Raw genomic sequence first — 21,914 nt, forward strand, 5'->3', positions numbered from 1 at the left:
CGAAGATCCAAAATGGCCGCCGAAGGAGTTTGTCCATTTCCCTTGCCTCCAAGTCAATACTATAAAGTATATACGGACGAAAATGTAGAGAGACAAATAGTGTCTGATCCACCACCTCCAGTTGATGGAGCTTATTCGATGTTTGGGGCTTCATTTGAGGTATTGTTGTTGTTTGTAGTTTTAAATCTCCGTAAATCTGCAGCAATCATGACTGTTATAAAATAGCTTTCCTATTTTTGAGAAACAAGCTGATCAGGTAATTTTTAAAACATCACAAAGATATTGTACCTTGTATTGAAGTTTGGGTGTCATATTGTTCTCATTTTAGACCGATGAATCTATCATCAGACCTTTAGAACTTCAGGGAATAACTAGACTGTATACAACTCAAGGCAGATTTGGTATGTATTACTTAAGTTCTGCAAACGGAAAAATACATCCACGAGTAAGAGTAAATTGCCCTGTTAACATTGGTAAACAGGACTGTGTGGATCACAATTTAGTCTGCAATCATACACGTGAAACTGTGTGCTGCACAACAGCTGATCTTAACTTAAACAAAATTAATTTACTCAAAATTTGAGGAAAATTTTTAATCTTTGAAGTTTTCGATAAATAGTAAAGAAAACAAACAAACAAACAAATAAAAGAAAACACAAACAGTTGAAGTTATACAGGTGATAGCCAATCACATTCAAAAGATCTTGACTAACAAAATTGTCAATACAACAACCATATATTATATTTTCAGCTTCATATTAATGGTGATTAATATCCAAAATTAACAAATCTTAACAATAGTATCCTTAATGACAAAAGTGTGCTAACATTGAGGCGGCTTTTATGTGGGGATTAAATGAATTTCACAGAAAGAAGTGCTAATTTGAATCAGATGGCTAAAATAAAATGTCAGTGATAAAATGCAGAAAATCTCAGAATGACAGTGTGAACATTGTTATTGTACTTTTATCAGGCCCTTTATTGATGACAGGGGCTTTTGTTTCTGAAGAGCCACTGTGATGTAAATTAAGAAAGGTGTCTGCCTCTGTCTGTTTGTCTGCCACTGTAAGTTAGTAACAGCGTTATGAACAAAAATGTTAAGTGTACAAAATTAATGTTTATGTATCTGATTTTAATAAATATTATTGAAGTCCACTGTTTCATGGCAAGGGTTTTTTTTGCTATCCTTTTAGATCGCATAAAAGAACTCAAGAAATTAAATCATTCAATATTTATTAACTTCCTGGAGCTGCTGGATATTCTTATTAAATCACCTTCATCCTCCAAGGTAAATTATTATTTAGACTAAAAACACGCTCAATAGAGATTGGTCCAAGCTGATTTTAAGTTGCATGGTATGATCTAATAGGGCTAAAAAAGGGCTAGCTCCTGTCTTTATCTTCCCATCAGTCTACACACTTGTGCTTGGAAAGGTATCATGTTTGCTTACTACATGTAATTCAAAGCTGTAAATACCAGGAAAACATTATCTGCACAGCATGCAAAGAAAGTTGTCTGTCATATATAGTGCCCAGGGCAAGTGCTTTGGGCTACTGGATTTTGCAGTCAGGCTAAAATCCTTTACATAGGGAGCAAACTGGACTTGATGAAATTAGACCTTAGATAGACTATTGCTTTTACGTTCATGTATTGTAGGAAAAGCAATTCCATAAATTTAGGAGTGTGACTTAATTAACACAAAATGTTGTTTTTGAAAGTTTGCAATCTAACCTTGTGACCACTACAAAGTGACTAACATGCAGGAGTATTCTATCCCTCCTTGGATGGAAACCTTGTCCTCTGTTGCTCCGTTATAAATGGGCATAAGAGGGGTACTGTACGAACACAATATAATGACCCTAACCAGAGCTTGAACCTGGAGCACTCAGTTCAGAGCACAAACCATCAAGACCAACATGCCTCTCCTTAAGGTCATAAAAATAGAGAACAAAAAAGAAATATCCTCAACTTTATGCAATGTAGTTATTACCTTGAGTAATGTTGTCTCTTTTATTCACTTTCAGAGAGAAGAAAAACTTGATGACTTAAACCTGCTATTTATTAATATTCATCACTTGATCAATGAACTCAGGCCTCACCAGGTTTGTAATATGTTTTTATTTGTTTGGTTATTTTTCTTTACTGTTACTTACGGAGATTTATAATTCAGGATATGGGATACCAAGCTACTGCCATTTTAATTGCTATCAGGTTACACACTCCTTCATTTGCAACTTTTTCCAGTTCCTTATTGTGGCAATGTAGCGCTTGTGCTTGCAACTAAATCTGAAAACTTAGGGACCAGCTGGCCCCAAGGTTTTTTCCTGAAAGTCGAGCTCTGAAGGGGAGTTTTGGACTGACTAAATCATAGGAAAGTTAACCAGTATAAGGAATATCAAAAAGTTTTGTTTAAAGTATTATCGAGTGGAGATATTGAAGTCTTGTTGCTACATTTTAGGCACGAGAGACATTAAGAGTGATGATGGAAAGGCAGAAACAGCAGAGACTGGAAACAGCCGATAAACTGAACAAGTAATGGCTTTCATTCAGAATCCTTTAGATGAGATGGAGTCTGAGAGCTTACTTGGAAACTGTCAAGCTCAAATCAATTAGTTCATGCAGTTGAAGTGAACCTCACTGACTTTTCAACCCCTATTTAGCAAAACAGTGTCCCAAACTCTTTGTTTTTATTGAGATATTATCCTAATGAACAATAATGGATCATTGTTATTAACTTGAGAAATTCATTGAAAGTGGTTGTTGTCAAAGAAGCTGCTTTTTTTTGTTCAAAACATTTGTGTACCTGGCCCCAGTTGTTTGAAGACTAGATAACGCTATCCACTGGATAAATCATTATCCGCTGCATAAATCGCTATCCAGTGGATAAGTATTAACAAAACCATGCTATCCGCTAGATAGTGATTTATCCGGTGGATAGCATTATCCACCTTTCGAACAACCCAGGCATGGAGTTCCAAACCTCTGGGTTAACAGAGGTATTTGGGAGCCCATTGATCTTAGTTTCTTCAGTTTGTTTCTTTAGTAAGATGATCAATCCTGTTCTGTTTATCATTTTTTCCACAGGCATTTGGACAGAGTAGTGACAATGCTTCAGTCTTGTTTATCATCATTACAGATAGCATCTAGACAACAGGATAATTCATTTGAACAAATGGAGGTATGTATGAAATCTCTGTCCATAAATTTTCGTACTCAGTCCATGGAATAACAAGAAAAATTCCTGGCAAAATTGTTTATAATCTTTAACAGAGATTATAGCCTACATACACTCTGTTAGACAGGTGTTAGAGGTAGATAGGGCACATGGCTTTGGGAGTATTCATGGAGTGGTTTTTCATGGATGTGCTCTTTCTCTGCTTTTGCTCCAGTCAAATGCAAGACTGTGGTCTAAGAAAAATTACACAGAGTCCAAATGTTCATAACCATGAAATCCTGGGTGCCCAGCACTTAAGCTTTTATGAAAAAAGTAAATTTTTGCAGTCGCCCAAAGGCAAAAGTTAGTTGCCTGTGGCACCTTGGCACTTTTAGAGCACAGTCCTGAAATGTTTATGATTATTAGTTCTGAAATTGATGTTAGTCTGTCTAATTACCAGGTTGATGAATCCAGCAAGCACACAGAGGATGACGAGCAGTTTACCAGAGAAGATGAAATTATGTGCAGTGTTCTGGAAGAGATCTCTTAGCTATATTTTCTTGTTTTACACATAAACTTACCATGGCATGTAAATGTGTAAATGCAAAATTAGTTCACAAAATCCCTTCCCATTTTTTAAGATTTCTTGACAAGTGCAGTGAGCTTTATAAAACAGAAATACATGTACTGTTTTGTTAGAGAGGATCTGCCAACTCAGAAAAGTGCAGTTTCACTTTCATAATTGCTATGTGAAGAGGAAAAGGTGAGCCCTCATGCATCCCATGGTGCTGCAAGGGAGGACGAAAGAGGAATACTTACACTGTCATCAGTTGTTCTCATCATGGAATTCCTGCTAGCATATCATCTATTTAGCAACATTACAATCACCAAACAACAACATAGCACAGATTTTAGGGGGAAAAAAAAGATCAGTGACACAGGATTGCCTTTGCCAAATTGCCTTCAGTATAGGATGCTAGTGATATATTAGTAACAGTTCTGTTCCAGAAAATCTCCATCTTATCATGGAGGACTTTTTTGTTTGACCCTGAGTCTCTCCTCTATAAGTTTCAGCTAAACTACATGTTCATACTTTCCTTTAAACATTTTGGTTTCTGTGGCCCTCCACCTCCACCAGTTAGAGTTCCAACAACCCTCTTAGGAAATGTGTATTTTTTTATTTTTTGAAATCATGCAATAATTATTTTGTATGAGCTGTTTCTTTTGTAAATTTACACGTAGCTATTATACTGTTAGGTGGGTAATGTTAGGAAAAAAAGAAAGAAAAGAGCCGTTCCATTTTGGCTTAAACAATAAATCTTTAGAGCTAGTATTTATTTAAATTATACTCTATCTATGTAAATATAGAGATCTCTTGTACAGAATTTTGCACAAACAAAGTGTTTTTGTAAATAAACTGCTAAATATGTGTCACTTGTGTAGGTGGTATCTTTGACGTAATAAAGTACACCTTGGAGTTGGGGGAAGTTACAGATGGCTATCTGCAAAGAATAAAAACTCCAGAGAGGTGCGGGATTGTTTTTTCAATTGAACACTGGTACAGGTATTTTGGCAGTGAATACCGGTTTATGGTGGTGTTTTAGATAAGTTGTGTTCTTTTCTTTGTTGGTAGGGAGGGGAGTTATATTTGCACCGCCTCTAACATGCGATCATATCCTACCTCCCTTCATACAATGCATCATCACTTGTACAGTTTGTAAATTAAATCTTTAATGCTCAGTGGGTTTTTGGCAGAATGTACTTACATATTTTTGAAATGGGTCTTTTTGGTTTGTATTAATAAAAACAATATTTGGTCAGGATTTATTTTTGATAGCAGAGACTGTGACTCTACTCTCGAAAAAAAAAAAAATCCAAACACAGTGAAACCCGCATTGTGGGGACACCATAGAACTCTCACTAGTGTCCTACTAAAAAAAGGTTAAGTTGGTATCCACTGTTCAGACTTCAGCTAAGAGAGAGATTTAAACACACGTTTTCAGCAAAATACAGTTGACAGGATATCGCATGATCCTAGAAAACTCTCTTTATGCTCCGTAAAAATGTACGGTTACCATCTTTCCAAGAACTTGTTCTCTTACTACGAACTTTTCTCCAAGATGCGCTGCTGTCACGTTTTCCCGCCAAGAATCACAGCTGATGCCTGAGCCTTCCCTCCCCTGTCCCCCTCACCCCCTCTTCCCTAAAAAAATTACAATTTTCTCACCCCAGTCCCTTCCACTAGAAGCAAAAATGCAAGACGGCGGACGATTGCGTCGTAGAGATAGTCGTCCTTTGAAAAAGACAACAATTTCTGTTATTCGCGTATAACTATAGCTTTTCCTTGTATTTATCATGCTTTGGTCGCTCCTTCGAAATGCTACTCAGAGGGGGTTATCTTGGAATACCCCGTGTCTTTTCCAGAGGTCAAGATTCTCTGGGTTATGTAAGAGTTTTGATGTTATTTCAAGTCACTTTCGACATGGCCCACATCGAAGGACAATTTACACTAGATGCTACAGAGAACTTGACATAGCAAAGGGATCCATCTACCAACACGCGAGATGCCTGAAATTCCTTTCAAGTTTGTTGCCGAATGTAAATCGTCGTTTTGTTGGAACTCGTGTCGGCTTGAACAGTACTTCAGCCTCTAACATGCGCAACAAAACAACAGCAATATATACAATCGCCGTAGCAGTAGCAATTGTGGGACTCTCTTACCTTGCTGTACCTCTTTATCGCCTTTACTGTCAGGTTAGTGAGTGGTTGATCATGGGCCAGTTTATGAAGTGAATTCAACGTTCCTTACCCTACATGGGAGTTCGAAAAGTGATCTACATGTACAGTTCCTCTGTAGTGTGTGTGTGTGCGTGGGGGGGGGGGGGGGGGGGGAGGGGGAGGGGGAAGTGGGGCACCCCCACTCCCATAGTTCAGAAACTGAACTATGGGAGTGGGGGTGAGTGCTGCTGGGCAATTTTCTAGGGCATAGAATTCAGGTTGTGCATGATTTTTTGGGTGGGCAAAAGCTTGTGCAATAATTTTTTTACCTTAAAAAAAAAAACAAAAAAAAAAAACAAAAAAAAAAAAAAAAAAGAACCTGGATAGTAGAAAGCACTTTTCCCAAAGGCTCCCCTTGCATGAGTTTTCCTCAGCAGTTTTTGCTGTGCAGGAATGTTTTTTTGAAAATAGCCTGAACCCCCCACACCTGAACAAATGATGACTTGACTTGATGGTTGACAATCAATCCTTATTGCTTGAAATGAAAAAGGCAATGTGACCATGTTGGATGTACACTCAGACGAGGCTAATCTATAGGAAATCTTGTGTTCACATGGAAACCAGGACTATGTACTCTCCATATGACAGTACGAATTGACTGAAACTAGTAATTTCATGTGTGAAGCAAAGTGGCATTGGGCTTTCCTTCTTGCAGAAATAACTGATAAATAACCATGCTTTGTCTTGGTACTCTTAGTCACTGCTAATGGCACAAACATAATGCAACATGCTGTCCTACCATGAACATCGCAACATTAGAGTTCATTCTAGTTTGCATAGCAATTTCTCACCATCACTGGTAACCATTTTAACACTTGGATGGAGAGCAGTATCACTGAGAATTCTAATGATTTTTTTGTATGTTTAGGCAACAGGTTTAGGTGGCACAGTGAAGAGGGAAGAGGCTGGTGAAAAGATTGAGCAAATGGAAAGAAAGCCAGAAAGAGATCTTCTCATTAGGTTTAATGCAGATAAGAGTGCTTCCATGCAGTGGAACTTCAGACCTCAGCAATCTTCAATCAGGGTAGACCTAGAGCACTAGGGATACAATTTGGTTGTACAGTTGAACAATAGGCCATTTCATCGTTGTTTTTTGTCTTTGTGTCAAAATGAGTCTTTTTGCAAAACCATTCATGTGAAAATGTGTTTCCCCTACAGGTTCATTTTCATGTACATGTAAATCAAACTCATTTTCATATGAAAGGTTTTGCACAAGGACTAGCTTTTGAAACAGAGGCACAAAGTAACTCGGAAATGGCCTATTGGACCAAAAAAAACATACCCACTTAAACACAAGAGGCATCTACCCATGGGAGGTTAAAAATCTAGTGTTTGTACATGTGTGGCTAAGGGCCATGGCAAAGTGTCCAGAAATGAGAAGTGTTCATTCACAGGTGTGCCTGTTAGCAGAAGTTTCATTGTATCATCTATCTCTCTTCCCATAGCCTACTTGTAGATACATGTAAATCTGGATATGATTTCACATGTAAACCAGAGCTACATGGTTACAGAGTCATCTGCATAGCAGAGCCCCATTGCTACAGGTTTTTGTGAAAGCCGAGGAAGCTTTTAGAATTTGTAAGCGATATCTCAAGTAGAGAATGGCCAAAAAGGGAGACGAGTTCCAGAAAAGGTGTTATTAGATTTGGATTTCGTGATGTCCAGAATAGTATATCTAAGTGTTATCATACAGTGGTACAGTTTGTACTTCTCAACCAATACTAGCAATAACTATTTTTCATTCCTGATTTCATTTATGCAGAGTATGTGTACCACCTGCATGGGCCTCTCGGCTGGCATACTTCAGGTTTTGGCTTGTGTATCAGAAGAAAATGGAGATAAGAGCCGGCCTGATGGGCCACTTGGCTCATATGCAGACTTTGCCTTTTACCCTGTAGAAGACAATCTCGCACAGAGGAAAATTATCCTTACTTGGTGTGCTAATGCTTTTGCTTTCAGCTTGTACCAGGAGAGACAGCTCTTGCCTTTTACACAGCTACCAATCCAACTGACGAACCCATAACAGGAATTTCGACATATAATGTGATTCCCTTTGAAGCAGGACAGTATTTTAACAAGATCCAAGTAAGCCACCTTGCAATGGAAGAGTTGTTTATGAAAGTACCTCTTAACAAAATTACAAGTTTTGTCTGACTTTCAACTTTCTTAGAGAAGGCTAGCATCACTTTTTATCAGGGTCACTTGATGTGATTTATGGATACCTTATGTAGTTTACAAATAAAATTCAATTGTCCATGTGGTCTGCTTTAATATACAAATAGTTTGTTACATTATCTATCTAGGCATTCCAGCACTGCTATTATGTATGATTATTTGCTATTATTTTTCCTCTGTTCTTTTCTTTGAGAACAAGAAGTCTCATGATTTGTATGACACAAGACAGGTTGCTTATTCAACTTTTACTCCACAGCACTTCTAAGACAATATCTATAAGACCAGTGAACTGGAAAGGGAGGTTACCATTTTGCTTTTTTTTCTATGGACATGATTAATCATTAACACTGTTATTTCCTTGACAGTGTTTTTGCTTTGAGGAACAGAGGCTAAATCCACATGAACAGGTTAGATGAATTGTTTGCTGAAAGGACTGAAATCTAATCAATATTTCAAGAGTAAATTATTGTGATATCTTTCCATTTTAATGACATTCATAAGAGAATCCTTCAAAGTCACTCTTTACCATTATAACTTTAATTTGCTCGATGTTCACGGATATCGGATGGTAAGCTTGGTAAAACATGCGACAGGAGGCAAGTTCGGGAGAACATGCAACTGTCAGCAGGTGTGGGAAGACTTGAAACCGGCAGAGGATGAGAGGAAGATCGTGTAAAATATCTTGTGGTTGGTCTAGTCTTACAAATCACGACTAAACCAGCGTACATGTATAATTACACTTATTACTATTTTAGAGTGTCTGCTTCATTTCAGACATGTAATTGATCTTGGTGATTTGTTGCCAGGTTGATATGCCAGTGTTCTTCTACATCGATCCAGAATTTACGGAGGACCCAGCCATGGTTAAAGTGGACATCATTACTCTCTCGTACACGTTTTTCGAGGCTAAAGAAGCCGAGAAGCTTGGTTTATAGAAGCATCAGTGTGACAGAGTGTATAAAGAAAGTTAATTTGATATCCCGCTATCAGACATAAAACGGCCGCAAAACACAAACGAGATGTTTCGTTATTTTTTGTGCCATGTTTTCTTCATCACTCCTCTCCTTATCTACTGAGTCACTGTTAGTATGTAAGGGTTAACTTTCTGTATGCGGGTGAAGCACGCCTAACTTGAAGAACATTTCTGAAAAAGACTGCTTGCTGCGAGCTTGTGTAAACGAGAGGAAAGGAGAGGAGAGGAGAGATACTGAAAGGTCTGTCAGACTCACAATGACAAGCTACTGAGAGTGTGAAAATTAACAAGACTTAACAACAAGAAAATGGGGAAAGTTCATACAGTTAGCGCATTACAGTATAACCCTTTTTGTTCCCCAGAGTGACCAACAGTTTATTTTGGCAAATATTTATGATAGTATTTTCGCAACAGTCATTCCTGGTGTTATTGTTTACGCATAAATAAACGGTCTTATCAACAGCCCTCTGCTATTAGTTTTGGTGAGTTGTCATAGAAAACAAATGGAAGATTATTGGTCCACGCAACCGTAAGTTACTTTCATTGGATTTTGCTCACGGGCAATAGAGACAACATCCCATCACGTGATTGTTTTGTAGTTGAGATGACTGGCTCCTCCCAGGTCTCCCTCGTCTTCCCTTCTATCGCCAAATGACATACTAGAAAAACAGTCAAAGAGTTACAGTTTCTGATTAAATTTTGACGTATTTTTGACAACTTTTTGCTGGCTTTCTATTTGAACCGGCCAATCAAAACTTGGGAACTGTCAAGGGCAAAGATGTCGAATTGTCAAATTCATTATTCGCTTTCGTGAGAATTTCAAAAACCTCAACCTGCAAATATTTGAAACCAGCGGCAAGTTGTCACAGTTTGGTTAGCCATTTGAAAACGGGAGTCAACAGAAGTTGTCACAAACTAATGAAACGTTCCTTAATGACAACGGCAAGGCGCGTAACACTGTAATAGACCAATCTCGATACATTAAGATTCAGCCTAAAACAGTAAACCTCAGGACGAAGCTCTGAGTTTGTGGGGTTTATTCCCCAGAGCCATGTGCTGAGGTCCATTGTTTTAAGCTGAATTTTAATATCTCGAAGTTGGGCTATTAGTCGATAAAAGCGACTAACCTAGGCGGCGTTGCATACGCAATCCACGCGACCTTGAAGCCCCCGGAGGGAGGGGGGACTCCCTTACGTGGGCTATATGGGTATGTGCGGCCCCAAAAGGTATGGTTTTCAGCCGTTTTGGTCATAAATAGGGTATTGTTTTCGGCTATTTTGGTCATATTATGAAAATAGGGTATGGCTTTTGCACTCTACTCTTGAACTGGGTATGTTTTTTTTTTAGAGGAAGCTACTTTTTCACGTCTTGAATAGAGAAGGGAAGTCGCAGGGTTTGGTTATAAATAGGATAAGGGTCTTGGGCAGCGGTTCATAAATTCCTTAGCCCCCCCTCCTTTCTAGCTCTTGCTCTTACTTCTGGTAGAGGGCATTTTCTTCTATTTTTGTAACAGAGAAGCGAGGACTACAACTAATAAAGCAAAAAGAAAGTAAATTACAAAATTTGCATGAAACTGTTAAAACCGCATGTATTCTTAAGTTCTCGAACATTATTAGGGGTGGCGAATGGTCCTTCAGAAACTGTGGGTCTCGTAAAATTTTAGCCAAATTTCACGGGTCTCGCAGTCTCGTTTTTTAGCGGTTATGTGTGTCTCGCAGTCTCGATTTTTTCTACGAAGCTGTCTCGGAGTCTCGATTTTTCGCAAGGCTAAGGGTCTTGAAGTCCGAATTCGTTCCTTAATCTGTTTTATAGATGACGTCTTCCGGCTTCACTTGATATTGAATTTCAATGAAGCAACTTACAAATTTCCGAGAAAAAGTTAATTCTAACTTCTCCTAAATTGTCTTTATCCCCCAAAAAGGTACAAAACCTACCGCAACGCCCGTTTTGACGCCAGAAAAATAGTTATTTTTCTCTAGGATATCATAACGTAGTGTGTTATAATCGAATTTCCAGTTCCAGTCTGTTCCAAGAAGCTGGCTTAAGACTGTACAAGCTCATTCTAGTTCTCAACTAAATCTGGGGCTCGAATTTTAAGAGCCTCATAGCTAAACGCTTTGAAGTCTCGCTCTCGCAATCTAAAAAGTCAAAATGTCTCGGGCTCGCAGAAAAAAAACGCTTGTCTCGCCGTCTCGCAAAGACTCGCATTTACCATTCGCCACCCCTATTATTAAAGACGTCAATTATTTCTCACCTGGACGCGTACTCGACGCTTATTATATATTTGACTATCTTTTGTAATTCGTTCACGGTTGAGGGGAGATTGGATGCTAGTGAAGTGAGGCACCTAGAACTCATGGACCCCAGACGTTTCCCCGCGCGCCAATTTTTCCGCGCGTCTTGACCGCGCGTCTCAATCTACTTCGATGCTAATCCTCCCTCGCTCCGAAAAGACTTGAATAGCGACTGGGTACGAGTTTGCAACCCAACCCACAAAATTGACCACCAAAATTGACTGCCAAACTATGGTTCTGTAATCGCCAATTTTAAGCCCATGTTATTTATATACCTTTGAACCATTGGTGAAGCAGCTGATAGCAGCTTACCTTTCGTACAGTACGTTTTCTGAAGTCTTGTCCTCGTAGTCCTGTGACTGTTTGGAGACACTGTATAGGTATATCGAAATCAGACTCTTAATGGACCGTATTCGTATTCTCGGTATTGGACTGGAACTAGCTTGCAATAGAGGCTCATGCGGGGGAATATCATTAAAAAGAGATAAATGTCATTTGCATTTGAAAAAACTCCCTGCGTTAGCCTCAGTTGCAAGCTAGTTCCAGTCCATTACCGGGAGTACGCGGAATGTGGCCTAATACCTCTTGCATGCATGTGGGTAAAAGACTCAAAGCGGACATGAACGTACCTATCGTATAGCAGATTCTCTTGTGAAGGTGTCTCGTCCATGATTTGCCTGAGGAGAAAACAAAAGAAAAAAAAGAAAATAAGAGATGGTTAATTTCAGCGAGACTTTAATCTGAGAAGCCCTGCTAGCTGCTAAAGCATCAATCGGTGACAGTCAAAAGATTGCAATTCATTGCTAACCTAAAGCTCGATGCTCGATTTTGCCCTTGGCGAACCAAGGGATCACGACAATTTTATCTGATCGCATTAGTCGAGGAAAAATTCCCCAACGTAACGCAAGTGATTTCATGTTTCAGCCATAGAACAAGTGACCTTAAAACAGGAAAAATACTATTAAATGGCCCTTTTTGAGGACACGCCTCATACAAACCTGCCAGAACCAAGATGTCGCTTCATGCAAAACAGAATAAAGATAAATAAAGAGGAAGAAGAAAAAAAAAATAATGATAAAAAAACCAGCTGATAAACTTGCCAAGATGTAGGGCTACACAAAGTTAAAGATAAACTACAGTTATCTTTACGAAATGGAAAACATGGTCCGTGTTTCTATCGACTTTTAACAATTGGATTATGAGCTCGAGATTTCTATGAGGTGATAGTTGATGAGGCCGAAGGTCGAATCAACTATCACCTCATAGAAATCGAGAGCGAACAATCTAATTGTTTTAGTAGAATTCTAACTGAAATTTGCTTCAAATAACGATTCCAAATATTTCTGGTCTTAATATTAAACTTCTCGCTTTAGAGAATTCGCGCGGACTGAGTTGTCAATTTGACATTTTCAGTTGTGTGCGCGCGCTTATCAGTTTCTTTCAAAAAATTCGATATTTTTTTTAATTCCAGAAACCGTGAATGTCCTTTTTCAGTCTTTTCAGGAATTTAATTGTCCTTTTGTTTTTAAATGTTCTTTCAAAACTTCGGAGAAACGAGAAAACGTTAAAATTTTGTGGACCACACCAAGCCACTGAACACTAATTAAACATTATTCTTATTGGTTTAAATTGATCACGTGGTGTGATAGTGTTCGTCCGCGGAGAGACACTATCAGACCATAGTGTGCAATGGTTCAGCCAATCAGATTGCAGCATTTGCATTAGTGTTCAAGTAGAATTCTACTAAAAATTTAAAAACGATCTCTGGCTAAAAATGGTTACAGATATACGAGCTTTCGACTATTAGATATACAGTCTTCGACGGGCAAAGATGAATGACGAAATATGAATATAAATGAGTAAAAATAAAAAGAATGGACTATGTAAATTAATTATGAATGTGTGTAAAAAGAATGTTGTATTGCCCAGGGAGTGGGCAGGGATTGTTGACAGCATTTGGAGTCACCATAGTATGCCAGGGTTTTCCTTATTCGGAAACTGCCTTTGTCAATTAAGGAGGCGTTGTTAAAGTCAATAGAATGTTCATGGGACCACGCATGGTTCGCAATTTTGGAGCCTTTAGCCGCTGTTTTGACATTTCTTATGTGTTCTTTTCTTCGGGTGTTAAACGCTCTGCCAGTTTCACCGATATAACACCATGAACAGTCGGCGCAAGGAATTTTGTAAACAACGTTGGTTTGTGAATCCGGAGCAGGACGAAATTTTGGGGCCGCCATTCCGTCCACAGGGCACGATTGCCAGCACATAACAACGTTTCAAAACATGAAAGAAGAGCTTTAAACGACTTTAAAAAAGATCAGTCCAGAGTTGTAATGAAGGCGGATAAAGGAAACTGCTTCGTCCTCATGGATAGATCAGACTATGACAACAAGATGGAAACCCTACTCAATGACAGAAACACCTATGAACTAGTTGCCACGGCTCCTTTCCGACGAATTGAACGTGATCTAAACGCAATGTTACTTTCGTTCAAGAAACAGTAAAAGATAGATGAACCAACCTATCGAAAGCTCCACTCGACTGATGGCACACCCCCAGCTATTCGAGGTTCTATTAAACACCACAAAGAGGGAAACCCTAGGCCTCTAAGGCCCATCGTCACCTGCATTGGCTCAGCCCTTTACAATACATCCAAATTCCTGACAGGCATCCTTTCCAACTCCTTGCAGTTTTCCAACGAAGTTTCTGACACCATCATCAACGACGATGAAGTCTTGGTTTCTTTTGACGTTGTTTCACTATTTACTGCAATTCCTGTAGACAAAGCGTGTGGCTACATCAAGAAAACACTTGAAGATGACACATCTCTTCCCTCCAGGACAAATTTAAACATCAATGACATTGTTTCTCTGCTCAACTTCACGTTGTCGAACAACTATTTTGTCTTCAGTGACAAAATCGACAAACAAGTCCACGGTTGTGCCATGGGTAGTCCGGTCAGTCCCGTTGTGGCCAATCTTTGCATGGAAGAGATCGAGGAATCTGCAATCAATGCGTCACCTGTTACACCTAAAATTTGGAAACGGTATGTTGATGACAGCTTCTACATTATTAAAAAGAATGGAGTTACAGCCTTCCATGACACATTCAATTCAATAGACACTAACATTTCCTTCACCACCGAACATGAATGTAATGGAAAAATGTCTTTTCTTGACACATTGGTTTCTCGCAACAGTGGAGCAATTTCTGTGGATGTCTACAGAAAACCAACGCATGCGGACAAGTACTTGGACTTTAATTCTCATCACGACAAAAAACACAAAATGAGCACGGCAGCAACCCTCTTGGATAGAGCGTTGAATTTACCTGACACATCTGAAGGGAAAGAACAAGAACTTAATCATGTTTACGTAGCGATGGAGTCTAATGGCTATCCGTCCAAATTTATCCGTGATATACAAATCAAGAAATCTCAACTATCGCCAAATTTACCCCCTGAGGAACTTGTTGGAATGTTTTTTAATTTGGTTGAACCTTCCGAATCACGCAAGTCTTTCGCGTCTCTTACATACATCAAAGGTGTAACTAAGCCCTTGACCCGCGTCCTAAAAAAACATGATATTTCGGTCATAAATAAGCCGATGACCACTCTACAACAACAGTTCCCGGCCCCAAAATTTCGTCCTGCTCCGGATTCACAAACCAACGTTGTTTACAAAATTCCTTACGCCGACTGTTCATGGTGTTATATCGGTGAGACTAGCAGAGCGTTTAACACCCGAAGAAAAGAACACAAAAGAAATGTCAAAACAGCGGCTAAAGGCTCCAAAATTGCGAACCATGCGTGGCCCCATGAACATTCTATTGACTTTAACAACGCCTCCTTAATTGACAAAGGCAGTTTCCGAATAAGGAAAACCCTGGCATACTATGGTGACTCCAAATGCTGTCAACAATCCCTGCCCACTCCCTGGGCAATACAACATTCTTTTTACACACATTCATAATTAATTTACATAGTCCATTCTTTTTATTTTTACTCATTTATATTCATATTTCGTCATTCATCTTTGCCCGTCGAAGACTGTAGATCTAATAGTCGAAAGCTCGTATATCTGTAAACATTTTTAGCCAGAGATCGTTTTTAAATTTTTATTATGCCCAACCCTGTCTACGGTCCTTCAATATTTTTAGAATTCTACTAATTAGCATAAATCTACTGACGTTCTATCACAAATGCCGTTCTCTGATTGGCTACGCTAGTCACTATCTATTCTGTAGCAGATAGTGAGTAGCGTAGCAGTGTGCGCTGGGGCCGCTTTTTTACGTTTTCACGTTAACCGGAACGCAGTGATTGGCTCATTACTCAAAACCAGACTCATTTGACTTGTAAATCAGAGGACCTTGTTCAGTCACGGCTCAGAAAAATCTAACAAACAAATGAACATTTTCTGGTCTACTTTATTTACCTTGCAAACCTACTTGACAAGTCACGACAACGTGACGAAACCTATGTTACAATGATAGATATCAACCACATTACGCTCAATGCAAAGCTGAGTCTCGTCCAGTGAATATAGAACTTTCCATTTCAAGTCAAGCGAACAAGAAACTTCAATGAAAATTAACTGATTTCACGCCATCACAACTATTGGGAAGACCACTAGACCGGTTTTGACTGTAATAACACACCAAGAAATCTTTCAAGAAATAAAAAAAAACTTTAATCACTACTCTTCAATACTAAAACTAAACCATAGCGAAAATAAACGCGGGAAACTGGCCGCGTGTTTCAGATGTTTGATTAGAGCTGGCATCTGATGAAGTAAAAGTGAATCGTACTCCTACGCATTCAACAATTGCTCGCCCGTTTTCGCCATACCATGACTTAGGGCCCTTGATAAGAGACACTAACTTGTAGTTCTTATTTTTCTGCAAATTAACTGGACGATCAAACTTCACATCAAAACCATAATAGTCATTATTCTCTGATACATAGGATCCTGATTGTTTCACAATAGACGAGTCATCTGCGCTATCCTTCACTTTTGTGACAACCGTGTACTCACCAGATTTAGAACCACAAAGCTGAACTCCACATAAAACGACAGGCGTGGAGACAGAGAACTGAACACTGTCACGACTGGAATCACGGTAATTCCAGCCAATACCTGGAGGACAAATTGTGCCAAATCTGTGGCACCGATATCTAGCGCAGCCAATCCTAGGTTCTTGTACGAATGTTAAAGGTGGCGTTAAAACATCGCCGTAGTATTTCATCATGTCTCCCGCCTCTTTGAAAGTGAGAATATGAGAATCAATGACAACTGAGGCAAACTCCTTCAGTGACATCAATGGAAACCTTATCGCTTTCACGATCTCTTCTCCCAGAATTCTTCTCTTCATATCGCCTTCAGGAGTTAATCCTTGCCTCTCACTTTCTTTTGTGGCCCAGCGATCAACAGCTTTAAACAGTTCCACTTCCTTCACGTTCAACTTTTCTCTCATGACAACAGACTCGACTACATATCGCTCAACTGTAACAAATTCATCTGACGTCACAGCTTCTTCTGTCTGCTTATCGATCACTTCCCAGCATCGATCTTCCAAATCTTTATTTTCAAATTTCTGAGCGTGTGGCAGAATGCAAAAGACATTGGATGCTTTCAACTTGTCTCGCAGATATTCGGTACATTTCTCAGCGAGTGAAGGCACCATATATTTGTTCGCTAAGTACAGCACTTGCATCACATTACTTCCGCTCAAAGTAACTTCGTCGGTGTACATGAAACGAAACAACTCCAACAGACCCTCGTAGTCACAGTCAGGCAATTCAACAGAGTCTGTAGTCTCCGCCATTTGACCATAGAACATGGCACAGAACACAGGACTGCTGACTGCAAGCACAAACTTGTGAGCTGGGATCACCTTACTTTCACTTTCGTCAGTCGACACTGGAACAACAAATTTCACATCACTCAAGAGCTGGCTGTTGAAAATAAACGCGATTCTCTCAATTATAGTTGATTGTTTCGTCTGCCAATTCTCTTTAACACTGACAGCCATGGTTACTCTTCTTGATCTTTGCAGTTGTATTCGATACAGCAATGTTCCGAGCTCTTCCCTTATCAAAAGCGAAACAGGAAGTGCTACCGCTGGACAAGTGACCGTTGGTATTTGCGACTGTCACACAACAAGATGATCTGTTTTACGCTGTTGTGTGTCACGCAGGAAACAATCCTGCATTGGAAAACAGCAGATGCCGTTTCGATGCCATCATCTTGGATCTTGGATTGTAATTGGATGCCTACTCCCTCGAACCATTCCGCGGCAAATTTTCCCTCGCCCCAACCCTCCATAGCTACCAAATCCAAGATGGCGACGTACGAAAATGTGCACTCCCACGCCAATAATACGGAACAACCGGAATAATAATCTCATGTCAGTACTCATAGAATTCTTTGACTCATTATAGGCAGCAAAGGGGGCTGTAGCACCCCAAACAAAACTTTGTGGAGGGGGGGGGGGTGGGTGGAAGGCCTCAGCCCCTTCCCCCCACCTTTCGGTGCCGAAAATATCGCTAGCGCAGCATAAAATTGGTTTGACAAAATATTCCGTTTGGTGATCTGCGCGAAGTACGTCAGGTTACAAATATAAGAACCATTTGCGAAGCTCTCAACGAAACTCCTGTCACGAAAACGCCACTAGGAGAGGTCCACAAACTGTTAAGATTGTATTTGACATTATCTGTGGCATCGGCGAGTTCCGAACGCACATTTTCTGCTCTATGAAGACTAAAAAATTACCTTAGAAGCTCCTTGAAGCAGGATCGTCTAAACAACTGCCTCATCGTGCATCAGCTGTCATAAGTCTATTACGGACACATTGAACACTGAAAGTGAAGAATGATCATCGCAGTTAATTTTCCAATTTAAGCAATTTGAATTATTTCATATAAACTTCACATTACATTGAACACTGTAGACATCGAAGAGAATTGGTTTGTGCAAACGAACAACGCAAAAGACATTTTGCAAAATACGGGTAGAGTTATGCGCTTGGCTTAACGATGAGCTGGTGTACGTCTACCAATTTCTAACTTCAAATTCTAATTTTAAAACAACATCAAATCTTCAAAATTTCCTATTTCTATAAATTTTACTAATCCTTTGAGAAAAACTATTTATCACCAAATATACCCAAAAATCACCAAAAAATTTACAAAACAGTCCAAAACGTAGCTATGTGAAATGAGCAGAGAGATTTTTCACTGCTCGAAATGTGAACGAGATATTTGCATTCAAACCATAATACCCAGCAAAAATATACCCTTCATGTTATCCCCCGCCTTAAGGCAGCTCTGAACCCCATGTACAGAATTTTTTGAAACTTCGCTAAAAGTTCGTCTTATCATGCTTATTAAAATTTGATAATAAAAAAAAATTAACCTCGCCGTTTTCGAATTATAAGCCCCTAAAGCTGTAATTAAGGATGTTTTAGCAGGTCATACTGTTGCTGTGGTAACCTATTGTGTCATGAAAATGATAACAACGTGTTCACAAATGATTGGGCAGTTTTTTGATACCATTATCATTAGTAGCAGCAACTGATAGAGTGGTTATAACGACCCATCAAAATTTATGGAACCATGGCATGTATACACGTCACGAGTTTCCTTCCCCCACCCTGGGCTCCGCGAGTCGCCATGTGGCCACGTTGATGGCAATAAAGGGCAGTATGTTGCTTAAAAACATCATGCATTCAAAAGCTTACGTTTGCAACCAGTGACGAAGGAAATATTCCAGGATCCGTTTTCTAAACATGTCATGGTCTGTCTCGCGGGATTCTTGGGTTCATACCCGGGACCGCAGGTAACTGAGCATGTATCGTTGAACTTTCTTCGATTTCTTTCACCACAGCTAGCAGGTTTCAATTCTCCGTTGTCAGGTTTTCTCAGCGATTGACAGTACAGAGCTGCATGGAGAAACAAAAGAGATTCCTGGGATATATCATGATCTCTATTTCCCTCAATGAAGATCGTCGAAAGCACAAGCAAAATAAAAACTGCTGTAGATATCCTACGTTGCAAGCGTGCCCGTACGAAGGGCTTTCTCCGCATTCTGGCCGCGCGCAAATTGGAGCGAGATCCAACAAATCGACGAAGCAGGGAGTGGTGGGGCGCTCCACCCCCGCGCCCGTCTGCTTCGTCGAGTTTTTCGCCAGAATGCGGAAAAAGCACTTCGTACGGGAACGCTTGCAACGCAGTAGATTGGATGAATGTGAGGGGGGAAAAAGATAAAAGAAAACATTTTCCTTGGCATTGCAACAATGGTGCCTTCACGACTTCATCCATTTCTTCCTTCAACTATGGTTTCGAATTCTTGACGCCAGCAAGCCTTTCTCTACCGCACCGAAATAATTTCATTATGTATGTTGCGTGAGGAGCATGTTTAGAACACATGGCCAAACAACAGCCTACATTTACAATTCTGCAGTCAGCTCTAATCGTGAAGGAAAAGAAAGCTCGAAAGATGAATTCTCCTCACTTATGGTCGTACATTTACGTTTATACTTTTACGAGAATTTTAAGGACGATCAGGATAACATGGACTTGTCTGGCAAAAACAACAGCCTCCATTTGGTGCGGATATTTTTCCTTGGACAGTATCTGTTCCGAGAAGCGCACAGTTTTCCGGGAGCGTAGATCGAGGAAAATTGTGAGTTTCAAGAACCAGATAATGTCCAAGGAGAAATATCCGAGCATATTTTTGCGCCAAATGGAGGCTATTGTGTTTATTATTTCCAGTTTTAGCTAGGGAATATTCAGTCACGTGACGCGTTTAGACCAGTCGCGAGCGAAAATGTTTGATGGATTATAATTTGCAATCTACGTACGGAAAAATTCGATATAATTTACGTCTGTAGTGACAGTAGTAGACTATAATATGTTTAAGCAAGCAACCGGAACGATGATCCTGCTGGTATACGTTGGATCAATAGTGATCTAATCGGCTTTACATATAAAATGAAGAATACAAAAGCAAAAACCGACACAACGTAGAATGATTTTTTGAAGGTGTACTATATTTCGGCTGGCCAAACCAGCCTTCTAACCGAGACTCTATCCGTAAGGCCAGGGAAACTTTTTTAATTCAAAAAGGCAGAACAATTGATCCTAATGGTCTGAACATCCGCAAAGAAACATATTAATTGTTTCCATTTGTTTTCTTTTATTATGTTCTTTTATCATGTTATTTTATTTTACCGTATGCTTATCTTCAATTTACACTATCTATTACTTTTGCGTATTTCCGGTATTACGTAAATATCGGCTACATAAAAACACGCACCAATGTAAAATCTTCCATTGTACCTGAAGAAGGCTGGTTTGGCCAGCCGAAATATAGTACACCTTCAAAAAATCATTCCACGTTGTGTCGGTTTTTGCTTTTGTATTCTTCACAGTAGTAGATCACGTGACCAGCCGCGTCCCTCGAGGCACCGTACGGATAAGCACCGGCATAATCACTCTTTGTCAGCAGTGTCAGATACTCCGTCTCGTAGTACATGTATTCCAAGTTTGACCGGGCCCCTCTGACAGCCTGGCAAGTTTTACTGCCGTAAGCTGTCAGATAGAATGGCGATTCCAGCGGGAGGTTGATGGGAGTCTGGACCGAACCACGAGTGCTGCAGCAGTAGTAGATGCACCTGTTGGAATAGTGGACACGTGTAGTTGTCAATAGCGTTTCCATTAGTTACTTTTCTCATTAGCATTACAGCGTATTCCAATTCCAACGTATAGACAAATTTTTACAAAAGTTGAAAGAATTGCTTACTGAATTGAGGTTGCTTCCAACGCGCTTTGTGTCAGCCACATGCAGTTACTACCAGATTTGATTGGTTCACTGTAGAGCGGTTTTCAACTGAGTGTTGTAAGTAATCAGTCATTTACTTTAGTTTTGGTTTTACTACGGTTTGAGATTGGCTGAGTAGTCTAATTGGTAAGTAATTGGTTCGGTTTTGGTCTTACGACACTCAATTGAAAACCGCCCTTTTGTCAGTGTCCTTTGTGATTGGTTGGAGTGATAACTTTGGTTCTGGTTTTAAGACACTCAATTGAAATCCGCATGAAAGAACCCCTCAACAGCTTTTCATCTGAATGGGGTCACACCACTAGAGTAACACATAAGACTTTATTTTGTTTTAGCAATGTTAAACCAGTACTCACGTATTCTGGTCGTAGACTCCAAAAGGTAATGTTCCTCTCTTAGAATTCTTGTTGCAACATATAGCGGTATTTTCGTTGTCCCACTGATCCCAACCTGATTCCATACCCCAGGGGAATTTTTGACCCCCCAGGTAAACACAGTACCTCCCAGAGGCCACATGCTCCGGTACGAATCATTTTTAGTGGATGTTTTCATACAAAATGATCGCTCGACATCTCCAAGCCGATTGACGACAGCGTTTAGGTGGAACTGGAATGTATGACTCGGCTGTGGGTCTGTATCCTCGCAATCTCAGTATAGTGTTCCTGTTTTCCAGTTTATGGTCGAATTAGCGGGACAGCCGTTCA

The 21,914-nt window shown here is 39.8% G+C and overlaps 4 protein-coding genes and 1 pseudogene across 4 annotated transcripts; 3 read left to right on the forward strand and 2 right to left on the reverse strand.

Moving 5' to 3' along the window:
* The first annotated feature begins 12 nt into the window (after positions 1 to 12).
* LOC145489916 (mediator of RNA polymerase II transcription subunit 7-like) lies at positions 13 to 4,931 on the forward strand. Its single transcript, XM_081469001.1, has 7 exons — positions 13 to 159; positions 329 to 401; positions 1,194 to 1,288; positions 2,025 to 2,102; positions 2,459 to 2,532; positions 3,085 to 3,178; positions 3,615 to 4,931. Exons 1-7 carry the CDS (start codon positions 13 to 15, stop codon positions 3,702 to 3,704), a joined length of 651 nt encoding a protein of 216 aa, XP_081325127.1. The 3' UTR covers positions 3,705 to 4,931.
* Positions 4,932 to 5,408: 477 nt separating this feature from the next.
* On the forward strand, positions 5,409 to 9,536 carry LOC145489911 (cytochrome c oxidase assembly protein ctaG-like). The gene is made up of 5 exons (XM_081468994.1): positions 5,409 to 5,908; positions 6,801 to 6,956; positions 7,892 to 8,017; positions 8,473 to 8,514; positions 8,914 to 9,536. Exons 1-5 carry the CDS (start codon positions 5,510 to 5,512, stop codon positions 9,040 to 9,042), a joined length of 852 nt encoding a protein of 283 aa, XP_081325120.1. The 5' UTR covers positions 5,409 to 5,509; the 3' UTR covers positions 9,043 to 9,536.
* A 4,171-nt stretch (positions 9,537 to 13,707) lies between these two features.
* LOC145490524 (uncharacterized) lies at positions 13,708 to 15,732 on the forward strand. Its single transcript, XM_081469631.1, has 2 exons — positions 13,708 to 13,837; positions 14,042 to 15,732. The coding sequence occupies exons 1-2, from the start codon at positions 13,708 to 13,710 to the stop codon at positions 15,343 to 15,345; spliced, it is 1,434 nt and encodes a 477-aa protein (XP_081325757.1). The 3' UTR covers positions 15,346 to 15,732.
* Positions 15,733 to 15,784: 52 nt separating this feature from the next.
* On the reverse strand, positions 15,785 to 17,737 carry LOC145490729 (BTB/POZ domain-containing protein 6 pseudogene; annotated as a pseudogene).
* A 2,554-nt stretch (positions 17,738 to 20,291) lies between these two features.
* LOC145490525 (uncharacterized) lies at positions 20,292 to 21,679 on the reverse strand. The gene is made up of 2 exons (XM_081469632.1): positions 21,565 to 21,679; positions 20,292 to 21,092 (listed from the first exon to the last, which is right to left on the reverse strand). The coding sequence occupies exons 1-2, from the start codon at positions 21,668 to 21,670 to the stop codon at positions 20,761 to 20,763; spliced, it is 438 nt and encodes a 145-aa protein (XP_081325758.1). The 5' UTR covers positions 21,671 to 21,679; the 3' UTR covers positions 20,292 to 20,760.
* Between the last annotated feature and the right edge of the window lie 235 nt (positions 21,680 to 21,914).

This window comes from Orbicella franksi, chromosome 6 (genome assembly GCF_964199315.1).
Source record: "Orbicella franksi chromosome 6, jaOrbFran1.1, whole genome shotgun sequence".
NCBI lineage: Eukaryota > Metazoa > Cnidaria > Anthozoa > Scleractinia > Merulinidae > Orbicella > Orbicella franksi.